We start from the raw sequence: 24,613 nt of genomic DNA, 5'->3' as shown, positions 1-24,613 counted from the left end.
TAGAGAATTGGGAGCAGGGTGCTGTGTGTACAAACATTTTTCTTGTCAACTTTAATATGCCATACTCAGAGAGGCCTAGATTCTCCAGTATCTTCTTGAAATTGAGCACTTTGCATGTAAGCTTTGCACACAATCTCCATTTGTGTTTAACTATGTGGACGGTATCAAGGCATCTCACCTGTTGGGTAGCACTGCACTTCTAAGCCGCAATGTAGAAGAGGAGAATTGCTGATATAAATGATTTTCCACTGCCTTGGAAATAGTTCAGTCTCACAAAGTAGAATTAGCTGAGGGAGGGCTGCCTCTTAAATCACCCAGAAGATAAATGTGTTTTAAACAGGGCTCTTAGAGTTTAGGTTGCTAGGGTACACATTGCTCAACTGGATTGTCCAGATATTTGGCTCCAAACCATTACAAACAAAGAAGCCACCACTGATTTAAAACCAGACACCAGGCACATCCCCATACCAAAAAAAAAAAACAAGTTTTTAAAGGAGGCTTTCCAGGTTTCTAACCTACTTTAAGGCCTGATGTGGTTTAAAGTTCCAGTTTTCCTTTTGAGAAAATCACAGTTCTTCCAGATGGACAATAGGACACCAGGTGATATTTAATTGAAATGCAAAACAGTGTTGTGTGGAGGAGTTAGCCGATCAATCAATGCTTTTCTTTTTCTATTAAAATTTATTTATTATGTATACATATTCTGTCTGCGTGTATGTCTGCAGGCCAGAAGAGGGCACCAGACCTCATTACAGATGGTTGTGAGCCACCATGTGGTTGCTGGGAATTGAACTCAGGACCTTTGGAAGAGCAGGCAATGCTCTTAACCACTGAGCCATCTCTCCAGTCCAATCAATGCTTTTCTTTTATGCCCTCTTCAGGAAGAAGGAACAATCGTGGGAGATCTAGTAACTGCCTAGGGCCTAAGCCTTGTGAGTTTCTCTAAGTACCTGATGTATTGATAATAAAACAGAGCTCCTCTAAAACCAGGAATATGCTTTGGGGAGCTGCTAATGGTCTGGTGCCAAGGCCTTTCTGGAAGGGTTGCTTCATATTCTAAGAATCCAATTCTTCCCAAAATATGGGACTATAGTTATCAGTCCCATGGCCACTCTGCTCTTAGTAAAGTTCTTGAGATACCCTGTTTTCCCCTTGTATAGAATTGTTTGAGTAGCCTCCTCCTAAATTCATGTGATAGTTTGTACTGACTTCTTATAATTCTCCCATTTCTCTCCATTTCTCCCCTGGAAGTATACAAGATGCTATTCTCCTTTTTTGGTTTTTCGAGACAGGGTTTCTCTGTAGCTTTGGTGCCTGTCCTGGAACTAGCTCTTGTAGACCAGGCTGGCCACGAACTCACAGAGATTCGCCTGCCTCTGCCTCCCGAGTGCTGGGATTAAAGGCGTGCGCCACCACTGCCTGGCCTAAACTGTACTCTTATTTATTTATGTATTTATTTATTTATTTATTTATTTATTTATTTATTATGCCTGCATGTATGCCTACAGACCAGAAGAGGGCACCAGACCTCATTACAGATGGTGTGAGCCATCATGTGGTTGCTGGGAATTGAACTCAGGACCTTTGGAAGATGAGACAATGTTCTTAACCACTGAGCCATCTCTCTAGCTCCTCTTTTCCTTTTTTTAAATTTTTTTTTTGAGAAAAAGTTTCTCTGTATGAGTGTCTTGACAATTCTGGAACTCACTGGATAGATCAGGCTGTCCTTGAACTCACAGAGATCACCTGACTCAGCAAGGGTGTGTGCTACCAATGGCCAGCAAGATGCTTACTAGGAATCTGTAAGACCTTCTCACCCTAGCTTTTTATCTTTTTTTTTTGTTTTGTTTTGTTTTTTTGTTTTGTTTTGTTTTGTTTTTCAAGACAGGGTTTCTCTGTGGTTTTGGAACATGTCCTGGAACTAGCTCTTGTAGACCAGGCTGGTCTCGAACTCACAGAGATCCGCCTGCCTCTGCCTCCGGAATGCTGGGATTAAAGGCGTGTGCTGCCACCGCCCGGCTTTTTTTTTTTTTTTTGATTTTTGAGACAGGGTTTCTCCACAGCTTTTTGGTTCCTTTACTGGAACTAGCTCTTGTAGACCAGGCTGGCCTCAAACTTGCAGAGATCTGCCTGCCTCTGCCCCCCTAGTGCTGGGATTAAAGGCGTGCGCCACCACTGCCCAGCAATTTTTATCTTTTTTACATTTTAGTTTTCCTATTTTTCTCATCCCCTGTGACCTTCACCTCAGGACCCTGTCACTGAAGCATGACCTGCGGATTCCTGTTACCAGTGTAATGAAGAAATTACCCTGGGAATACCTTTGCTCTGTAACTCTGCTATCTGCCTAAATGTCTAGCCTGGCAAGGTGCCTGTTTCTATTTCAATTGTTCAAAGTGTAACCTAGAGCCTAAACCTAAAGGAGGCTTAAGGACAACAGCAAATGTGGAATCTGTCTAGCTGGCTCCTCTTTGAGCTCTAGCCAGATTGATGTCTACCATCTTTAAAGAGGTTTTTCTTTATTAATCTCTTAGGTGTGTGAAGTGATTTCTCAACGGAAAGGCATATTAGTTCTAGAACAGCTGCATTTCCATCCTGTTAGGAAAATAGTTTCTGAGACAAGTGCTCTTATGTTGACTCAGGTGGCCTTGGTCTTCTGCTGTCCAGGGCAATGGCCTTGCTGTCCTGTACATTAGACTTTCAAACTTCCTAAAAAAAATACTGTACCACCTCACAGTTTTAAAATTATGCATTTGATGGCCGGGCGGTGGTGGTGCATGCCTTTAATCCCAGCACTTGGGAGGCAGAGGCAGGTGGATCTCTGTGAGTTCGAGACCAGCCTGGTCTACAGGGCTAGTTCCAGTACAGGCTCCAAAGCCACAGAGAAACCCTGTCTCTAAAAACCAAAAAGAAAATAATAATAATGAAAATAATAATAACAAATGAAATAAAATTATGCATTTCAGTCATGTAGTTGACTATGCATTGCAGTTGCAGGGAAAGGATTTGTATATTGAGCATTCCTTCTGTCTTCAGACCACAGCAGGAGGAATAGTTTATTGTGTATACTGCAGGGGCAAGAGTGGAGGCAATCAACTATTAGAGCCACCATTATGAAAAAGTTCCTGGCTGGGCAGAGGTGGCACAGGCCTTTAATCCCGGCACTCGGGAGGCAAAGGCTGGCTGTGAGTTCAAGGCCAGCCTGGTCCACAAGAGCTAGCTAAGGATAGGCAATTAGGCAATAATTCTTTGTAAATATGGTTGATCTTGCCAGGCGGTGTTGGCGCACACCTTTAATCCCAGCACTGTGGAGGCAGAGGCAGGCGGATCTCTGTGAGTTCGAGGCCAGCCTGGTCTACAAGAGCTAGTTCCAGGACAGGAACCAAAAAGCTATGGAGAAAACCTGTCTCGAAAAAAATCCAAAAAAAAAAATATATATATGGTTGATCTTGCTTGACACAGTTATGTCTGCTTAGAGATTTGAGAAACAGACCATTGACTAACTCTATGTGTCAGGTTACTGATCTCAGTAGCCAACATATGTATATGGAAACCATTAATCTATCTCTTATTAATGACATCCCCTCTCTTATAGAAAGGCCTACTCTGTTTCAAAGTCAACATAGAAAGTTTTATTTAATCTCAAGAGTGCAGTATGTTTATCATTTGAAAGTCACTTATTGGTGTCATTTTCAGATATTTTCGTGTATCTGCTCTTATTTCTGTTTTTGTTCTCCAATGTCTCAAAGTTATTAATAGTGGCATTTTATTTCTCTCAGGTGATGTTGATTTTGATTTCTGTGTAGAACATTGTCTCCTAATGTTTAGGCTTGACTCATGCTATATAATTAAGAATCATTTTGAACACCTAATCTTGCCTCTGTTGCCCAGTGCTGAGAAAACAGTTCTGCAACTTCTTACAGGTTTGGCCTTGACTTGTCAATGAAGAAGAAATGTAGAGTAGTGTGGCCCTGCTTAACAGGACTGTTACATTTCTTCATTAAGATGTTCATCTTTAGAGAAAATACATGAGAAATCTTTAACATGCTTTAATACAAATCCCTAATCTCTGGAGCACATGGCCATAACATCTATTTCAAGTTTTCAAAATAATTTTTGAGATGAAATCCACATTATATTTACATTCTCCTTGTTGCCTCCAAACCCAAATATGCCCGGATTGTTTTCTAATTCATGGTGTGTTTTTCTTTAACAACAGTTACAAAGTAACCACAGTTACACAGTAACAGGAGTTACTTTATGAATGTGACTGGTGTTTGTCTGCAGGACTTCCCACTTCTGAGACAATGGGATGGATGCACTGTAATGTGAGTGTGCAATGGAATGTGCACACAAAGGACCCTGTGCTTTGGATGAGGAAGAGGATGTGCTCTAGGGGAGTGGAATAATGTGTACTAAATACAAACTTTGTAAACCTGGGCCCTGTCTGCTGGGCTGAAAGGGCGGATATGGAAGAACTATGCTGTCTGAGTAATTTGATCCCTGATCCTCCAGTAGAGGATCTGCTAATATTGTGAGTCCCAGCTGGGTGGCCCTAGCCAGTGAGGGATTCTGGGAAATCTTAGCAATCGAGAGTACTAGTGGGAGAAAAGCGGTAACGTGGCTTATATTGTCATATTTTTGTTCAGTATTAAAGGATGTCAGGAAAGGAACATAAAGAGGGCATCTTTCTTTCTTTTTTTTTTTTTCCTTTGGTTTTTCGAGACAGGGTTTCTCTGTGGCTTTGGAGCCTGTCCTGGAACTAGCTCTGTAGACCAGGCTGGTCTCGAACTCACAGAGATCCGCCTGCCTCTGCCTCCCGAATGCTGGGATTAAAGGTGTTCGCCACCATCGCCCAGCTTGTGCCACCATTGCCTGGCTGAGGGCAGGATTCTTAATGGATTTTTGTATGTTGAACAATTTTTGCATCTCTGAGATGAAGCTGACTTCATCATGGTAGATGATTTTTTGCTGTGTTCTTGGGTTTTATTTGTTAGTATTTTATTGAGTATTTTTGCATCTATGTTCATCAGTGAGATGGGTCTGTAATTCTCATTCTTGGTTGAATCTTTGCATGATTTTGGTATTGGGGTAACTGTATCATCATAAAAGGTGTTTGGCAATGTTCCCACTGTTTCTATTATGTGGACCCCCTTGAGGAGTATTGTTATTAGGTCTTAGTTCTGATGGAATTCTACACTGACACTCTCTGGCCCTGGGCTTTTTTTGGTTGAATGGCTTCTCTTTCCTTGCAGGTTATATGTTGATTTAAATTATTCACCTGGTCTTGATTTAATTTTGGTATGTGATACCTATTCAGAAAATTGTCCACTTCTTTTTTTGAAAATCATTGATTTACTATAATACGCATGAGGAAACCTTAACATTGAAATACAAAGATAACAATATTGACCAAAGAATTTTTTCTTTACTACACAAAACATGACCCAGTAGTAAAAACAAGCCATTTTCCTTTTTTTTTCAGTAAAACAAATGATATGGTTTTGGTAATAGAATAATTTTGAATTTAGCCCAACTATATTTACCTATTATCCAGTCAGAAAGTTTTATCATAATTTAGTGTATTGGTTCTATCTCCACTAACAAAATATTTAACCCCGCTGGGGGGTGGTGGCACACACCTTTAATCCCAGCACTCGGGAGGCAGAGGCAGGTGTCTGTCTGTGAGTTCGAGACCAGCCTGGTCTACTAAAGCTGGTTCCAGGACAGGCTCCAAAACCACAGAGAAACCCTGTCTCGAAAAACAAAAAACAAAACAAAACAAAACAAAAAAACCCAAAATATTTAATCCCTAAAGCAGTAGTCATTTATAGCAACTCTGGTACCAACATCAAAGGGGAAAACTGGTTTAAAAAATGGTGCAAAAGCCATTCTGGACTATAGAACAACATATCACAGAAGAGAATGAATACAAGTTTTGTGATTTTATATGTACGTACTCCAAGAAGTTTGTCAGTACTCAAATTATTTTTAGTACAATGGATTTTTTGGGATATATTCTCAAGAGCCACATAAAAATAGATTCAAGGAACAGATTAAATTGACATCCTAGATTAAATGTTTCATTTAAAGAATTTTCTACAGCAAATTTCTGTTTATGTATGAAAAGTTATCTAACCCTATATGAAAATGTCATGAAGTATTTTTCTACACTATACTAAATGTATTTCCCAAGAGGGAAAAAGTAAAATATCTAAAATATACTAGATTACAAGACCATAATAGATATTATGAACCTGCATCTGTTTACAGAATTAACTGTATACAAAATGTATTTTTCATTAGAGATCATAAAGAAATGAGTTGGTGACAACCATCCTTTACACCACAATATCAACCTACTTTAATCACAAGTGTGTCCTTGGCATGTGAGTACAAGAAACAGGTTCATTCCCTCCTCACCAAATATTCCAATGATTTACTTAGAAGATGAAGGTTCAGAAATGTGAAATATGTTACGTGTATTTTTTTTCTTTCTTTCAAACCACATCCCAAGCATGGCATAGCAGCCTGAAATTACAAAATACTTAACTGGGCTGTAGTTATCTATAGACTGCTTGAATGTGAATTAAGTTTCCAAATAAGCACATCAAATAACAAAACCAGCCATAAAGCAGGCTGAAAGCATTAAACATTTCATATGAGTTTTAAATCATTTAATTTCTATAGAACAATTTTATTCACAATATAATGAGACAGAAATTGCCACAGGAATGATATACTGATTCAACAAGGCTGCATGTAGCAGCAGCTTTGCATTTTTATTTTTTTGGTTTTTCGAGACAGGGTTTTTTTTTTTTTTTTTTTTTTGGTTTTTCGACACAGGGTTTCTCTGTAGCTTTGGAGCCTGTCCTGGAACTCCCTTTGTAGACTAGGCTGGCCTTGAACTCACAGAGACCCACCTGCCTCTGCCTCCCGAGTGCTGGGATTAAAGGCGTGCACCACCACCGCCCAGCTAGCTTTGCATTTTTATAACTATTATTTGTTTATAAAAATTAGGCCTCTCCAGTCATGCTTCCCACATTTTTAGGTTTGCAGTGTAAGTTAACAGGGAATACCAAATAGTTCAAAGAGAAAATGTCTTGTCATTTTGAATATGGATTATCTGTATGAAACATGAAATATACTACTAAACCCTGAACCGTGCATGTCTAGGATACCTATCTTAGTGTGTTGCTTAGGTCCATGTGATTTGAAAACCTTTTCCCAACACTTTACTCTTAGGCAGTGTTTGTCTTTGAGGTTTAGGTTTGTTTCTTTTATAAAGCAAAAGGATGGATCCTGCTTTTGGATTCATTCTCTAAGCTTGTGCCTTTTTATAGGCGAATTGAGTCTGTTGATAGTAAGAGATATAAATGATCAGTGATTGCTGGTTCCTGTTTTGTTTCAGTAGTAGTGTTTGTGTGTTTCTCTTCTTTGGTGTTTGCAGATGTCAGGTTATTTGTTTTCTGTGTTTACAGTTAGCTTCCTTGGGTTGGAGTTTCCCCTCTAGTACTTTCTGCATGACTGGATTTGTGTGGACAAGTATTGTTTAAATCTGGTTTTGTCATGGAATACCTTGTTTTCTCCATTGATGGTACTTTCATTCTTGTACCTTCATAACTATATCCTTCTTTGGGTTGGAAAAGTTTTCTTCTATGATATTTTTTTTTGTTGAATATATTTTCTGTGCCTTTGAGTTGGTGTTCCTCTCTTTCTTCTATCCCTATTATTCTTAGGTTTGGATTTTTTTCATGGTGTCCCAGATATCCAGGATATTTTGTTTAAGGAATTTGTTGGAGTTATTGTTTTCCTTGACCAATAAATCTATTTCCTATATAGTATGTTCAGCACCTGAGATTCTCTCTTCTATCTCTTGTATTATGTTGGTTACACTTCCTGCTATACTTCCCATTTGTTTAACCAGATTTTCCATATACAGAATTCCCTTCATTTGTGTTTTCTTTATTGCCTCTCTTTCAGTCTTCAAGTCTTTTTTTTTTTTTGATTTTTTAAGACAGGGTTTCTCTGTAGTACTGAAGCCTGTCCTAGAACTAGCTCTTGAAGACCAGGCTGTACTTGAACTCACAGAGATCCACGTACCTATACCTCCCAAGTGCTGGGATTAAAGGCATGTGCACCACCACTGCCCACCCCAGTCTTCAAGTCTTAAGTTGTTCGCTTCACCTGGTTTATTGGTTTTTTTTTCTTGGTTTCTTGGGTTTCTTTGATAGATTTATTGATGTCATCCAAGTTTTAGTTTGTGTTTTCATCAATTTCTTTAAGGGAATTTTAATTTCCTCATCATACTCACAAAGTTACATTGAAAATCATTTTCTTTTACTTCTTCTGGGTTAGGATGATCGAATCTTCTTGTTGTATGACCACTGGGTTCTGGTGTTACCATGTTGCTTTCTATGTTGTTGGATGAAATCTTGCATTGGCACCTACCCATCTCATCCTTCAGTTGGTACCAGCAGTGTCTTCGCCTCTTGGCCCAATCCTTAAAGTAGCTGTTTTTGTTTTTGAGACCTGTTTTTGGCCTACTCTGTGTTTGAGAGAGCAACACCCCTAAAGACTATCTTTGCCCTCCCTCTTGGCCTGCTCTTTTGGTCTGCTCTCCTGGGTCGCTCTCTTTGTCCAGTCTGTGCAGTTCACTGACTGAACAACCTCCCAGAAAAGATCATGTTTCTCTCCTTGGTGGCCTTTCAATTTCCTATGAACCTTCAGTAAAAAAGGCTTTCAAGATGAAATTCCTCATTGTATGTGATGAGTCTCAATATCGTTAACTAATTTTCTGACTTTTATGTCTACTGTGTTGTGGTTGGAATTATTCAGCCAACTTCCCACTTACACTGAAATGCTTTTATCATCATTATAGGCTTGATCTGTAAATCACAGAAAATATAGAAGAAACAGTTGCTGTTCAGGGCAAAGGCGTTTTGTAGCCTTTAGTTTTAATTGTTTTGTTTGCTTGTCTGAGTAACCTTTGATGTGTGGCTCCAAATTCCTCAAAGTAAAGTGAGGGGGGCTTCATTCATGGCTTTGTTTTTATGTTGTTGGATGATGACCCTGAATGTAGGCTTTTAACATATCAAGCATATGCAGCTTCACACATATCTTGAATTTTAAATTTGACAGAGGGATTCATTCTGATTCCCAGGAGGCCATTTATTCATGACATTAATACTACCTGAGCAATCTGAGTCTTTTTTTTTTTTTTGGTTTTTCAAGACAGGGTTTCTCTGTGGCTTTGGAGCCTGTCCTGGAACTAGCTCTTGTAGACCAGGCTGGTCTCGAACTCACAGAGATCCACCTGCCTCTGCCTCCCAAGTGCTGGGATTAAAGGCATGCGCCACCACCGCCCGGCTGCAATCTGAGTCATTGAATTGCAGGTGCATGAACTTCTTTCTGCTTGATTAGCTTGCTTTTAATTTTTCACTCAATTTGCCTATTTTATGGGTCTGCATGGATATATACCATATGGGTACTTGGTCATCAGAGTGATCAAAGCTTCTCAGAAATCCTGAACTTAGAATAATAAATAGTTGTGATCCCCATGTAAGTACTGGCATTTGTGCCCACCTCTTTTCAAGACCAGGAAGGCCTCAGTAGTACTCAGCCATATTTCCAGACCTGTGTTAATTTGTTATGACCAACATTTATATTGCTAATGTTTTTTTTTCTGTCCATTTGTAATTATTTTAAACATAAAGTACCTTTTTATAAAATGTTTTTGGGATTGTAGTATAAAATAGGACACTTCAGCTGTCTGGAAGATGAACACAGAACTGGAGTGAATGCATAATTCTCTGTAGGAACTTCAGTAAACAGCTCTGAATTTTTTTCGATCTGCTTTGTTTGTTTCACTGATTTTTGCTATGGAGACTGGGGCTTAATGTGTACTTCCACCTGTCATGGACTGATTTTTTATTTTGGCTGGCATTCAACTCAGAGACAAATATACACACCTGTGCTTTCTGAGTGCTGTGCTTAAAGGCATGAGTCAATACACCTAGTTTGTCCACTGGGTTTTTCTACTTTGTAATTAGTATTTCTTTATACAATTTTCTCAGTCTACTATGTCCCATTGATCTGTTTCCTTGGCTGTCTCTATTAATAGACAGTTCGGCTGTAAGGTGATATCCCATTCAAAGGGTACAGAAATGACAGAGGTGACCCTCATATTCAGTTTCCTTCAAGACTGACTGTGTCATGAAATATTAGTGTTGAACGCCAGAATTTGATGACTATACTGTCAAAGAAGTATACATTTACAATATTGTCACCATCATGCTTCTATTATACACATGAATGAAATATTTTAGACGGCAGTGACCTATGATGATGTGCATATCAGCTTCACTCAGGAAGAGTGGGATTTGCTGGATCTGTCCCAGAAGAATCTCTACAAAGATGTCATGCTGGAGACCAACAGGAACCTTGCTACTATAGGTAAAAGTAAATTTCCTTCATGAATCAATATAAGGGGGGCAGCTGGGCAGTGGTGGCACACGCCTCTAATCCCAGCACTCAGGAGGCAGAGGCAGGTGGATCTCTGTGAGTTCAAGGCCAGCCTGGTCTACAAGAGCTAGTTCCAGGACAGGCTCCAAAGCCACAGAGAAACCCTGTCTCGAAAAAAAAAGGGGGGGCAACTTTTTCTTGGTTAATGATGGTCTTCTGTAATTTGATTTAAAAATAATAAGAATGAGTTGAATAAAGCAGTCATAGTTCTAAGGGTCCCTTAAGATAACACCTTAACTACTGCACAATTTTCAATAATATAACATACATTTTCTGGTATTATATTTTAGGATGCATTTGGGAAGACCATAATACTACAGAACACTCTCCATTTTCTAGAAGAACTGAAAGGTAATTTTCATGTGCAAGCTGATAACAATGTGCCTCTGATGAAACTTTTGTGTCCTGAAAGTTTTGGTCAAAAGCAAAATAGATAAGCACAGTTTTAAGTGCACTAATGGTTATCAAATTTTTACAAATCCATATTTCATATATGTGAGTTGCATTTGAATGACATTCTTTTAAGAAAGAAGTCAAGAAAGCAATGGCTAGAAAGATATCACCTTGTGAGGCATAGTAGCATGAGAGCTTTGTTGTAGATCTGCAAATAAATTTCTTTCTTGCTACTCATAATACAAAAGGTATATGAAGAGATGATAAGTATATCTACAAAATTATGTACTAAACCAATAGCCCATAGTAAATCTTGTATTCCTTGTACACTTCTTGTGACTGTGCTAAGTTTAGTGAGAGAAGCAGTTAGAGTTGAGTCAAGTGGCAGGTGTTCTGCAGAAACCTTGACATCTATACCACAAGTCTGTGAGGAACAGCAAGAAAATGCTGAGAATTCAATGTGGAAATCTTTTATTTGTTATTCTTCTTTACTATGTATACCATATGTTATTCTTGATATAAGTGTATTAGCATATGGATATAGACAGATATAGCATACCACTCTCTAAGAACAATTAGATAACCAGTAGTCCCCAAGTTGAGTAAATTTGTAGAATTTGAGTCAAGTATACAAATACTTGGTTTTCCACCATCATTGTTAATACATGAATAAACTCAGACTGCAAAAATGCTCTATGAGTTCTAGAACTGTGCAAATAATTCTGGGTGTCCTAGTTCACATAGCATATGCAATATGATTCACAGTAAAGGAGAATTCATGTATGTTAAAGCTCTCCAGTTCTCTTCACACATGTATCAAACATCATATAGAAAAAAGTTTCTGTGAAGGTTAAAAGGTAAGCCATAAAAGAAAGGAATTGACCATTGGAGGTATCTTCTAAGTGGCAAAACAGTGCCTAATTAAAGAGCAAAACATGAGTTTAGACACAGCTATAAAAACTTAGTATCTGGGCTGGAGAGATGGCTCAGAGGTTAAGAGCACTGACAGCTCTTCCAGAGGTCCTGAGTTCGATTCCCAGCAACCACATGGTGGCTCACAACCATCTGTAATGAGGTCTGGTGCCCTCTTCTGGCCTGCAGGCATACACACAGACAGAATATTGTATACATAATAAATAAACAAATATTTAAAAAAAAACTTAGTATCTGATTCCTCTTTATAATTGGATAATATTATAAAATTAATTCATACAAATGAATTAATTCATACAACAGTGTATTAAATGTGGTATAGCTTTTAAATGTGCCAATTATTCTTGCAGGATTGAAAAAATTCAAACTGGAGAGAAACTTTCAATATATATTCAATGTGGTAAACTGTTGACATATGACAGTCACCTAAAAGGAAATGAAAGAACACATACTGGAGAGAAGCCCTACAAATGTAATCAGTGTGGTAAGGCCTTTGCAGCTCAGAGTCATCTTCAAATTCATAAAAGAACACATACTGGAGAGAAATCCTATGGATGTAATCAGTGTGGTAAGGCCTTTGCACAGAATGGTGCTCTTCAATACCATAAAAGAACACACACTGGAGAAAAACCATATGAGTGTAATCAGTGTGGTAAGACCTTTGCATCTTCTAGTAATCTCCAAACGCATAAAAGAACACATAGTGGAGAGAAACCATATGATTGTGATCAGTGTGGTAAGGCCTTTACAACTCATAGTAATCTTCAAAAGCATAAAAGAGTACATACTGGAGAGAAACCCTATAAATGTAATCACTGTGGTAAGGCCTTTTCAGTTCATAGTAATCTTCAAACCCATAAAAGAATACATACTGGAGAGAAACCCTACGGATGTAATCAGTGTGGTAAGGCCTTTTCACGGTATTGTGCTCTTCAATGCCATAAAAGAACACACACTGGAGAAAAACCATATGAGTGTAATCAGTGTGGTAAGGCCTTTGCAGCTCAGAGTCATCTTCAAGATCATAAAAGAACACATACTGGAGAGAAACCCTATGGATGTAATCAGTGTGGTAAGGCCTTTGCACAGAATGGTGCTCTTCAATACCATAAAAGAACACACACTGGAGAAAAACCATATGAGTGTAATCAGTGTGGTAAGACCTTTGCATCTTCTAGTAATCTCCAAACGCATAAAAGATCACATAGTGGAGAGAAACCATATGATTGTGATCAGTGTGGTAAGGCCTTTACAACTCATAGCAATCTTCAAAAGCATAAAAGAGTACATACTGGAGAGAAACCCTACGGATGTAATCAGTGTGGTAAGGCTTTTTCACAGTATTGTGCTCTTCAATGCCATAAAAGAACACACACTGGAGAAAAACCATATGAGTGTAATCAGTGTGGTAAGGCCTTTGCAACTCACAATAATCTTCAAGACCATAAAAAATCACATACTGGAGAGAAACACTATGAATGTAATCAGTGTGGGAAGGACTTTGCACAGTACAGTGGTCTTCAACATCATAAAAGAACACATACTGGAGAGAAGCCCTATGAATGTAATCAGTGTGGTAAGGCCTTTGCAGTGAACAGTTCTTTTCAAGTGCATAAAAGAACACAGACTGAAGAGAAACCATATGAATGTAATGAGTTGCATTAATGAATGAATGAATGTAATGAAGTTGCATTTGCAACTTCTGGTAATCTTAAAGTGCAAAAAAGATCTCACCATAGATAGAACTTCTTTGAATGTAATCAGTGTGGTATGAGGTTTGCACAGCACAGTGATCTTCAAATGCATAAAAGAACAGAGAAACCCCATGGCTGTATTCAGTGTGGTAAAGCCTTTGACGATCACAGTAATCTTCAAAGGCTTAAAAACAGTATGAATGAAGTCAGTGTGATAAAACCTTTCATGTCTTATTCATCTTCAAGTGCATAAATGTACACATATAAGAGAAAAACCATGGATAGAATCTATGCGGTAAATTCTTTGTCACAAAAATTTACAAATACATTAAATAAACCATCAAGGAAGGAAACTAAATTTAATAAAAGTAGTCTTCAAAAGCATGACAAAAATTATACTGCAGTGAAAGTCTATTTATGAAGACCTATGGGCAGGAGAAAGAGCCAGTCAAAGAATCACACCCTATTACTGAAATGAGATCCAAAGGAAAACGCTTTGTCCCTGAATCTAGAGCTAGTTATAGAGACAACCTCACCCTGAAGACAGAGCTAAAAGCCAGTGAAGGAAAAACACTTTGGCTCTCAAACTAGAGCCAAAGAAACACACTCTACCCTTGTTCAACTGAGCACAAAATCCAGCCCATGTCTCAGCTTGTTCAACTCAGGGATTGAGATCTGACCAGTTTCCACCTTCAAAATCTCCCTGGAAGAGATCTGGTTTTAAGAAGCCCTGTATGTGTCATATGCTCATTCAATTGGCAGCTGCCCCTGTCCACCGTGGCAGAGGCAGTCACTCTCTTCCCTCCCAAATAAATCTCTTGATTGCGATTTCTGTGAAGACCTTCTTGCACTGGAATGGATCAGAAACTCCCTAGTGGAGTTGAATTGAGAAATAATTGATACTTCTACTTGGAAAGTCATTTAACCCAGAGGAGCACAGCAGCAATGGACACCTCTTATGGGACACTCTATTAGGGGAGTGGAGCAGATCAGTAACAGACATTTCTGCTGGGAAACTCTTAGAAGAATGGAGCAGATCCCAGCTGTGATGGTTCTCTCTCAGAGAGGAACATCATTGCCTCAACTAGTGTGGCACCCTTCTCTTCACAACTGTAGGTGTTTCCTAACTTCAGACAGTAAGGATACCATTCCCTCTTGCACTATGAATTTGAATCATAATGAAACCCTATTAGATTTTATACTTCTCTTCAATTGCAAGACATAAGTAATTCAGGTATAAATATTTAAGGATGTGTACTCACTCCTTTTGTTGTGATATCATCTTTATTTCAAATTATAAATGCATTTTATTTGGCCCTTGGTCCTAGAAGATAAGAGAATCACCATGAAAGTTCCATGACAAAAATTGTAAGACAGGGCACCTGAAGCAGGAGCTTAAGAACTCACAACCTTAATCTCCCACATGAAGCAGAGAATGGAATTGGAACTGGTGTACGGATGTAAATTCTCATAGCCTACACTTAGTGGCATATTTCCTTCAGCAGGACAGCATGTCCTAAATCTTCCCAAATGATACCACCATTTAGAAGGACTAATTTCTCTTACTTCAAGCTTAAACATGCTTTCTCTTTCATGAACCAATTCATGAAGAAAAACTCTGTAAGTGAGCAGTAAAATGCCCCAACTCCTCATTTAGTATAATGAATGCTTACAGGAGATATATGTTCATGAGTGAAAAACTGATTAAAAAGTTGTTTTAATTGTAATTATGGGGTGTTGTGTGTGTGTGTGTGTGTGTCTATTTGAATGTGCAATCTGTATCTTGAGAAAATTAACACTTCTTGTAGCAAGACTTACAGGAAGCTGTTAAAAATTTGATTTTAGCCGGGCGGTGGTGGCGCACGCCTTTAATCCCAGCACTTGGGAGGCAGAGGCAGGTGGATCTCTGTGAGTTCGAGACCAGCCTGGTCTACAAGAGCTAGTTCCAGGACAGGCTCCAAAACCACAGAGAAACCCTGTCTCGAAAAACCAAAAAAAATAAAAAAATAAAAAAAAAATTTGATTTTAGTCATGGGAGTGAACATTTCTTAGTCACCTCACCATGGCTCTAGTGCTATAAATGTTTTAAATTCTACTTGGGTCACTTTTCAGTCTGCAATAGGAACAAACTCATGCTGGGTGGTGGTGGCGCACGCCTTTAATCCCAGCACTCGGGAGGCAGAGGCAGGCGGATCTCTGTGAGTTCGAGACCAGCCTGGTCTACAAGAGCTAGTTCCAGGACAGGCTCCAAAACCACAGAGAAACCCTGTCTCGAAAAAGCAAAAAAAAAAAAAAAAAGAAAAAAGGAACAAACTCATAAAGAAGACATTCCTATTCATGAAAATATTTTTTGTTAATAACATTAAGCATCACAGATTTCTTTACCTTCAAGAATAATTATTTTTCATCATAGCATTTAAGGAAGTAAATTACATACCATATTCAGTCAAGTCTGATGGATATTATTGTATTGTGGTTTCTATTTTAAAATATTTGAGGGAGTCACTAAAGTGTGCTGTATTCAAATCCATTTAGTGAAGTTTATTTTGTAGATCTTGTATTTCTTCGATAACTTTTGTTTATCTTCTATTCTGTCTGTACCTAGTGATAGGTATTTTTCTACTGTAACGTATATAATGGAACCTCCATCATATAATTTTCCCATTGGTTATTGAAATATCAGGCCATTTTTGATGATGCTTTACACATAGGGTGGTGGTTTGTGTTCCTGGTTTTGATTTTCATCTTTTCACAAATTCCCTTGAGATTTTGTTATTTGTTATTCGTCTTACCTTGGATGTCAGTAGTGATTCAGGGATACATTTGAACTCATGATGCTCGTTTGTCTTACTCTTGAGTACAAGTCCAAGGGTAGATGATGAACTTCCACTGTGCTGGGTTTTCAAGGGAATTTAACAATGTAAATGTTAAAATGACTAATAAAAGAGATTATAAGAAACATTAAATAATTCATGTGTGTATTCAAAGATTTTCATTTATCTGATATGGATGTACTAATGTATGAGAATCAGCAAACATCTGTGTATCTAATACCACAGCTTGATGTTCTATAGAAATTGAGGATAAGTTTCTAGTCTTACACACAACAGTCCTTTCCACCTGAGCCAATACATTGGTGCTCAAACTCAATTTGAAGAAATATTACAACAGGAAAATTTGTTCACTTTGAGGACTATGCATTTATTTATAACACTTTCTTAGGACCAAAATTATACACCAGAAAATTGCCTCATTTAGTAAAGTTCATTGCTGCTAAGTCAGAACTGGGTTTTATCTCTGGGTTATGCACCATACTTCTACAAATTTTCTCATATTTATTCACTTCACAAGAAGTGCCATTGAGGTCATGTGCAGTCAAATAACTCCAAAGGTTTAATCACTAGAACTCACAAAGCAGAAGTAGGTCATAGACCCTTGCTGGTTTTCCTGTCAGTGCTACATACACATCATGGCACAGATGTATTCACACAGTCACACTTCAATATTTTTTAAACAGATGGAATTAACAATGCAAAGCGAATGACACATATGAAATGATTTGGCCATTTAAAGTATAGAATTTCAAGAATCGTTACTCTTCATCAAAACAGTAATGCTCCACTTTAAATTTTATTTTATTATTGTTCTTTCTCTGATTCAATGATACGTCCTTTAAAAACACATATTTCAACTGGACTTACAGGTGTATGGCTATAAATAAAGCACATGAGAGTGTGGTTGGGCCTGATCATAGTGTGGCCAGCTTCTTCCCCATAATAAATTCATGGCATCCATGGCTATGAGAAAGTATCCTGTCTCAGAAATTCTAACAGAGTCTATGTAAAATTATGTAACTTTTTGCTAATAAAATCTGGCTGGACTCAGATTGATTTCAACCAACTTTTTCTTATCTTTACTTACACAAGAAAAACTGTGATAACAATAACATAAGCATTATAGATATTCCATTCACATTCAATCCGTTGAATCATTTGACAACCATCTAGAGGGCATTTATGTGCTAAGAGACAGAAGGAACAGTGGGACACCTTCACCTTCCGCATTATAATGACATATGTGGGAACTGGAGAGTTGTCTCAAAGTACTACACCTCTTGGTACCCAAGTTTGGTTTATAGCCCCAAAACCCAGGTACCAGTGGTGATCAAAAGATGGTGTCTAATGCTCTTTGTCTGGAGTTACAGACAGCTGTGGATACGTAGTATCAATGTTAGGCCCTGTGGATGAGTATCCAGTGTTCTAAGTGCTGAGTCTTCAGCCTCATGAGCATGTCATTAATAATAGTGAGATGGAAAAGGCTGATATAATAAGTTTATCTTTTCATCACCCTTCATGACCCAGAAGAACTAAAGATTGACAGCACCAGAATCTAACTTAGACTTGGTTCTTTTAGAATTTCTGATCATTATGCATGATCAAAAAGATAGTTTTGCTCTGTAAATCTCCATCTGCCTAAGTGGTTAGATGTGCCTTTTTCTTTGTTGTTGTTAGTTTTTTGTTTTGTTTTGTTTTGTTTTTCAAGACAGGATTTCTCTGTAGCTTTAAATCTTCTCCTGGAACTAGCTCTTATAGACCAGGCTGGCCTTGAAGTCACAGAGATCCACCTGCCTCTGCTTCCAAAGTGCTGGGAGTAAAGGCATGTGCAACCACTGCCTAAGTTCTCATGTTCCTTTTTATTGTTCACAGTATAACCTTGGGCCTGAACACAAAAGAGACTTAAAAATGACATTTTATATGGTATGCAAAATTTTTTTCCAGGCTGGCTCCTCTTTTAAAAATTAACCAGTTTTTAAAGAGATTTTTTATTAAACTTAATTTTGTGGAATAATTTATCCAGAGGAAGGCATATTAATTCTAGAACATCAGTATCTCCAATTTATAAAAAAAAAATGTTTCTGAATCAAAAGTTCTCATTTTGGATCAAGTACCCTTGATCCCACTCCATTGTTCACCAGGGAAATGACCTTGCTCTCATGATTAAACCAACTAAATTTTAGATTAACTCAATCACCACTCAGTCGTAAAATGACCTTTTGTATTGCAATACGTTAAAGAATACAGGAAACCATGAAGCATAGTGTGAGTGTTATTTCTGATGAAAACTTTATTAAACAGTAAGAACCATTAGATCCTTGACAAGATTTGGTTAATTGTTTTGATCAAGGTAATTGGTACTTGTTGGTGGAAAGCTATTTACCAATTAATTTAATCTTGCAGCCATTTGTTCAAGTCTATTAAAATTCAAAATTAAGCAAATCGATGCTTAAAAGGGAAATACCATCATTAAAGCTCCAACCACCTAGGAATGAGAAAGTAACTTCTGTCCCCATTTCTAAAGCCACATTTAGAATTGTAGTTGATTGATGGGGCTGGAGAGATGACACTGTGGGTAAGAATACTGACTTTTCTTCTAGAGGACCCAAGTTCAATTGTCAGCACCCACATGGAACCTCACAACTGTGTTTAGCTCCAGTTCTAGGGGACATGACACCATCACACAGACATACATGCACATGTAACACGAATGCACATAAAATAAAAATAAATCAACTGGCCAGGCGGTGGTGGTGCACGCCTTTAATTCCAGCACTCAGGAGGCAGAGGTAGGCGGATCTCTGTGAATTCGAGACCAGCCTGGTCTACAAGAGCTAGTTCCAGGACAGGCTCCAAAACCACAGAGAAACCCTGTCTCGAAAAACCAAAATAAATAAATAAATAAATAAATCAACTGAATAAACATACTGAATGGAAATCAACATCACTTGCTAAATGCAAGTATCTTATTCTAGTATCATCTCAACTAAAGTGAGTTTTAGAGGTATGTGTGTATGCTTTAGTTGCTAAAGCTGAAGATAAAATTAGAACCAGAGTTGACCATAGGAGGTACCAAAGATTTTCCAATCAGATTTTAGGGCGCGTTTCTATCAGATATCCAAATAATTCAGCAATAACAGTTGTCTCAATTTCCCCTTTAATAAAGAAAGCTGTCTTGGTAGATTTAAAAAAAAAAAACTTTTGCTGGGCGATGGTGGCGCACGCCTTTAATCCCAGCACTCGGGAGGCAGAGGCAGGCGATCTCTGTGAGTTCGAGACCAGCCTGGTCTACAGAGCTAGTTCCAGGACAGGCTCCAAAGCCACAGAGAAACCCTGTCTTGAAAAACCAAAAAAAAAAAAAAAAAGCTTTTAAAGGATGGGTTAATAATGATGTTCGACTCCAAAAAACAACAAGAACAAGAGAGTTTTTTGACTTTTTGGAAGTTAATGGATTGATAAAATTTTAGTCAAAATTTAATAAATTTAATAAAATTTAATTTACATATCACTGTAGCACAAATTCCAATTGTTCCCAAAAATAAAAGCCATAGTCAGATATTGAGAAAGATGAGAGAAATAAAGGAGCCAATCACTATAAAGCTCTTTTACCTCTATAGAATTCTTAGATTCAAATGGGACAGACCTGTCTTCATGAATCCTCAGACTGAATGCTGTGGGTTCCATTTCCCTCCCACTTTAATAATATATAATTCATTGGACACCAAAAACCACCTGCCCCACTATAAACAGCACTGCACTTTCAATTTCAGGACACCTAAGACTGAATAATCACAGTGACTATATTAATTTCAACACAGTTTGGTCAAGAACTCAGGTATATTTCTGTTAACTCTCACATCTTAAATTAGCCCATTTCTATTAGTCTATGTATAGTCATATAGACATCGCAATACCTCATTTTCTTTTTTTTTAAGATTTATTTATTTATTATATGTACAGCATTCCTTCCATGTGTGCCCGCAGGCCAGAAAGGGGGTGCCAGGTCTCATTATAGATGGCTGTGAGCCACCATGTGGTTGCTTGGAATTGAATTCAGAACCTCTGGAAGAACAGTTAGTACTCTTAACCCCTGAGCCATTTCTCCAGTCCCAATACCTCATTTTCTACATGTCTTCTTTCCTTGGCACCTGACTGGTGTCCGCTTGACCCGACCTACTCTCTCTATATATTTCTGTTCAGATTTCCTGCCTGGTTTTACTCTGCTCGACCATTGGCTAAAAGAGAATTATTCATCAACTAATTAAAGCAACACATATACAAAAGGACATTCCACATCACTCATCTACTTGGGAATGTGACTGTTTTGTTCTTAAATTTATTTCCTGCTGCCTGGGGGTGATGGCATTTTCATGGGATCCTTAAAAATGTGGGTTAATCATCACATTTTGGGAGAGGTAGCTATATCACTGAATGTCCAGTCTCTGTGTAAGGGGACAGTGTAGGACTTGTCTCAAGCCCTGGCTAAAGTAACCTGAGAGGCTGGGTCATCTCAGCTAGGTACCTCAAAATCTTCCTGAGCAGTTTATATTCCAAATAAGGTCTTTAGGTAGTGTTTTTCAGCTTTGTGCTGTTATCATAGTTCTGGTGGAATCTTCCTTGTGGGAAGTCATCATTCTTTTGAAGACTTCAAAGGCTGCTGTTAGGCATAGACATGGTTCACTAGAGAAAAGAGATAGAGACTCAAACTCCAGGAAGGTGTGCATCCAAACAGACTAGGCTCCCACAAAGCCCATCCATGTAGTAGAATCAAAACCCAGTGCCATTGCCCTTGGCTTCTCAGTCAGCCTCCACCATCAGCCACATTCAGAGAGTCCAGTTTGATCACATGCTCCATCAGTTCCATTCCAACTGGCCTTGGTGATCTCCCATTAGATCAGTCCCACTGTCTCAGTGGGTGGACGCACCCCTCACAGCCCTGACTTCTTTGCTCATGTTCTCCCTCCTTCTGCTCCTCATTTGGACCTTGGGAGCTCAGTCCAGTGCTCCAATGTGGGTCTCTGTCTCTATCTCCATCCATTGCCAGATGTAGGTTCTATGATAATATGCAAGATATTCATTAGTGTGGCTATAGGACAAGGCCAATTCAGGTACCCTCTCTGCTGCCCTAGGAACAAGTTGGGCACATGTCCTTGGATAAATGGGAACCCCTCTAGAGTCAAGTCTCTTGCCAACCCTAAAATTGCTTCCTTAATTAAACTATCTACTTCCCTGCTCCCACATCCACCCCTCCTCCATCCCAACCATCCCATTCCCTCAAGCTCTCCCCATCCTTCCCGTCTCTCTTCTTTCTCCCCATCTCCCCTTATCCCCACCCCACCCCCATGCTTCCAACCCCTGCCCAGAAATCTTGTCCACTTCCAATATCCAGAAGGATAACTATATGTTTTTCTTTGGGTTCACCTTCTTATTTAACTTCTCTAGGATCATGAATTATAGGCTCAATGTCCTTTATTCATGGCTAGAATCCACTTATGAGTGAGTACATACCATTTTCCTCTTTTTGGGTCTGGGTTACCTCACTCAGTAAAGTGTTTTGTATTTCCATCCATTTGCATGCAAAATTCAAGATTCACTGACAGGGTTTTAATGTTAAGATCACAATGGATGAGAAAGACAGGAAAAGTAAAAAGTAAAAAGATATGGTGGGGAGGTATTGCAGAAGATACATCCCACACCTATTAACCTTCTTAAGAAAAAAAGCATCTTGCTTGGCATTGGTGGCACACACATTTAATCTCAAGACTCAGGGTAAAGAACCATGTGGTTGTCAGTGAGTTCAAGGCCAGGCTGGTTTACAGAGTGAGTTCCAGAATAGTCAGGACTGTCCCAGAGAAAAGTTATCTTGAAAAAACAAAAATAAAGTAGAAGAAGAAGAAGAAGAAGAAGAAGAAGAAGAAGAAGAAGAAGGAAAGAAAGAAAATATCATATTTGCATACTACTTCCAAGAAGGAAATGGAAGAATTAATTATATGAATTATATGAAGTCAGTAGAAACTATCACACAATGAGACAAGTTTAGGAGGAGGCTAGTCCAACAACTCTACACAAGAGGTACACAGGGTATTTTGAAATATTTACTAAGTGCATAGTTGCCCTGAGCTGATAACCATAGCTCCATATAGGGGGAAGAACTGTTTTCTCAAGATCTGAAGCAACTCCTCCACAAAGGCCTTGACACCAGGACATTACCAGGTTTCCAAAGTATATTCCTAGTTTTACTGAAGGAGCTCTGTTTTATTATCAATACATCAGGTCCTTAGTGAAACTCACAAGGCTTAGGTCCCAAATTATACTAGGTCTCCCAAGATTATACCTCTTCCCTGCCTGAGGTCCAAAATAAAACTTTTGATTGATCAGGCCAATCCTTCACACAACAGTATTTTACATTTCAAACACACATTTCAGCCTCTTGCTGAGATGCGATTTGGGAAGATGTCCCTGGCCAATTTCTCATGTACCCCTGTTTCCTGACTCAACGCCATTCCAGTGGATGCACTACAATGGCCTGGAGTCACAGTCCTGCATATAAAGTGGGTTTCTTGTGATCCCTAGCCAATTTCAAAATGCTGTTAAGCAGGCGTTTACAAATTTTTTAATTGAGACTATCCAACTTAAAGCAATTACGCCCACAATGCAAGTTTTTCTAAGTGCACCCTCATTCTTACCCCCCCTTCTGCTTTTCTTTCTCTGTTTATTTGCAACCATGCAACCAAGCAGTTGGGCCCACCCCTATTTCCACCTTTCTTTGAAATCTGCTCATTCCCAGAAGACTCTCTTGTTTTATGTTCGGATGCTCAGGCTCTGTGTTTGGCCTTGTCTGTAAACAGTTCTCTCATCCTGCCTCCACTTCCGTCTCTCTCCGTGTGCTTAGTCAAGGACAGATCTCTTGTTCTGCCCTAACTTCCATTTAGCACCCTCCCACTTGGCTGCCTCCTCGCACTTGGGATCTGGTTCTCCAGTGCCTTTCTGTCCTGCCCCAACTTCCGTTTCCCCCCTCCTGCTTGTTCACAGACAGCACTCTCATGCCACCCCATAAGCCCAGCGGATGGGTTCTGGCATGACTCTGATGCGCCCTGTCCCCTAAGCCACAGCATAGCCAGACACTCAGCCTTGTCAGCCACAGCTGTGGCATGAATAACAAGGACTCAAAACATAAGTTTTATGGACATGTGTGCTTCCAAATTATAGCAGCTCTAAACATTTAACTTATATGCCCAGTTTAAAATACCTGGCTCTCAAGTGTCTTTAGAGATCTGGTTCATGGCATTTGAACAACAAGAGCTTCTCACACACAGACATGCCAGTTTTGCAGCACCCTATGGCTTCTTCAAGAAGACAGAAGACCTGCTGTCTCCAGACTTGCTCGGGGTGTGGCGACATCACCCACACAGAAGCAAAAGAGACCTTTTACTACTCCAGTCTCCTGGATGCTTCACCCAGGGAATCGATCCCCTCATCTTGGCAAGACACTTACAGTAAATCTTCTCCCTCAGAGGAAAATCTTTGGGCCTCTCACACACAGCAGCTAATAGCAAGCACTGCTTCTAAGACTGATGTTCTCTAAGGACAAGGAGAAGATTTGGGATTCCCTGCTAGCAAAAAGCTATCTCATTTTTGCTCATTAATTCCTCCCAGATCTGTCGAAAGGCATTTGACAACTCGAGGTACTCTTCTTTAACAGGCTTCAGAGTCCAGGTTTAACAGGTTTCAATCTTCAGAGGTTCATAGTTCCCAATTTCCTTTAATTGCCTTCTAACCGGAAGCACTAGCCTGTTGCTATTACACCAAGACATAAAATCTGTTCCAGTTCTCTTACAGGTTCCTGGAAAGGTTCTATTGCTACATCAGAATAATGTCTGGTAAAATCCAGGGTTTTTAATTTTTTTTTATTGCGAAAAGAAGAAAAAAAAACATAAAAAAAACAAGTTTCCACCTCCTCCCAGCCTCCCATTTCCCTCCCCCTCCTCCCACCCTTCTCCCCCTCCTCCCACCCTTCTCCCCCTCCCCGCACTCCTCTCCCCCCCCCCTCCCTCTCCAGTCCACAGAGCAGTCCGGGTTCCCTGCCCTGTGGTAAGTCCTAGGTCCTCCCCCCTCCGTACATATCTAGGAAGGTGAACATCCAAACTGGCTAGGCTCCCACAAAGCCAGCACATTAAGTAGGATCAAAACCCCCTGCCATTGTCCTTGGCGTCTCATCAGCCCTCATTGTTCGCCATG

At 39.2% G+C, this 24,613-nt stretch overlaps 1 protein-coding gene across 1 annotated transcript in view; it reads left to right on the top strand.

The window, feature by feature from the left end:
* The window catches only part of LOC121458805 (zinc finger protein 436-like), a 74,584-nt gene that overhangs the window by 199 nt on the left and 49,772 nt on the right, over positions 1 to 24,613 (top strand). Inside the window, exon 2 of the mRNA XM_041668151.1 lies at positions 12,198 to 13,495. Within this exon, the coding sequence (XP_041524085.1) occupies positions 12,198 to 13,495 (1,298 nt within the window). The remainder of the gene's footprint in view (positions 1 to 12,197; positions 13,496 to 24,613) is intronic.

The sequence above is a fragment of the Microtus oregoni genome, unplaced genomic scaffold (genome assembly GCF_018167655.1).
Source record: "Microtus oregoni isolate MIOR12 unplaced genomic scaffold, Mior012 000018F_ref0000195, whole genome shotgun sequence".
Classification (NCBI taxonomy): Eukaryota; Metazoa; Chordata; class Mammalia; order Rodentia; family Cricetidae; genus Microtus; species Microtus oregoni.
The sequence above is the reverse complement of the archived record's forward strand: the minus strand, read 5'-3'. Positions and strand labels throughout refer to the sequence as shown.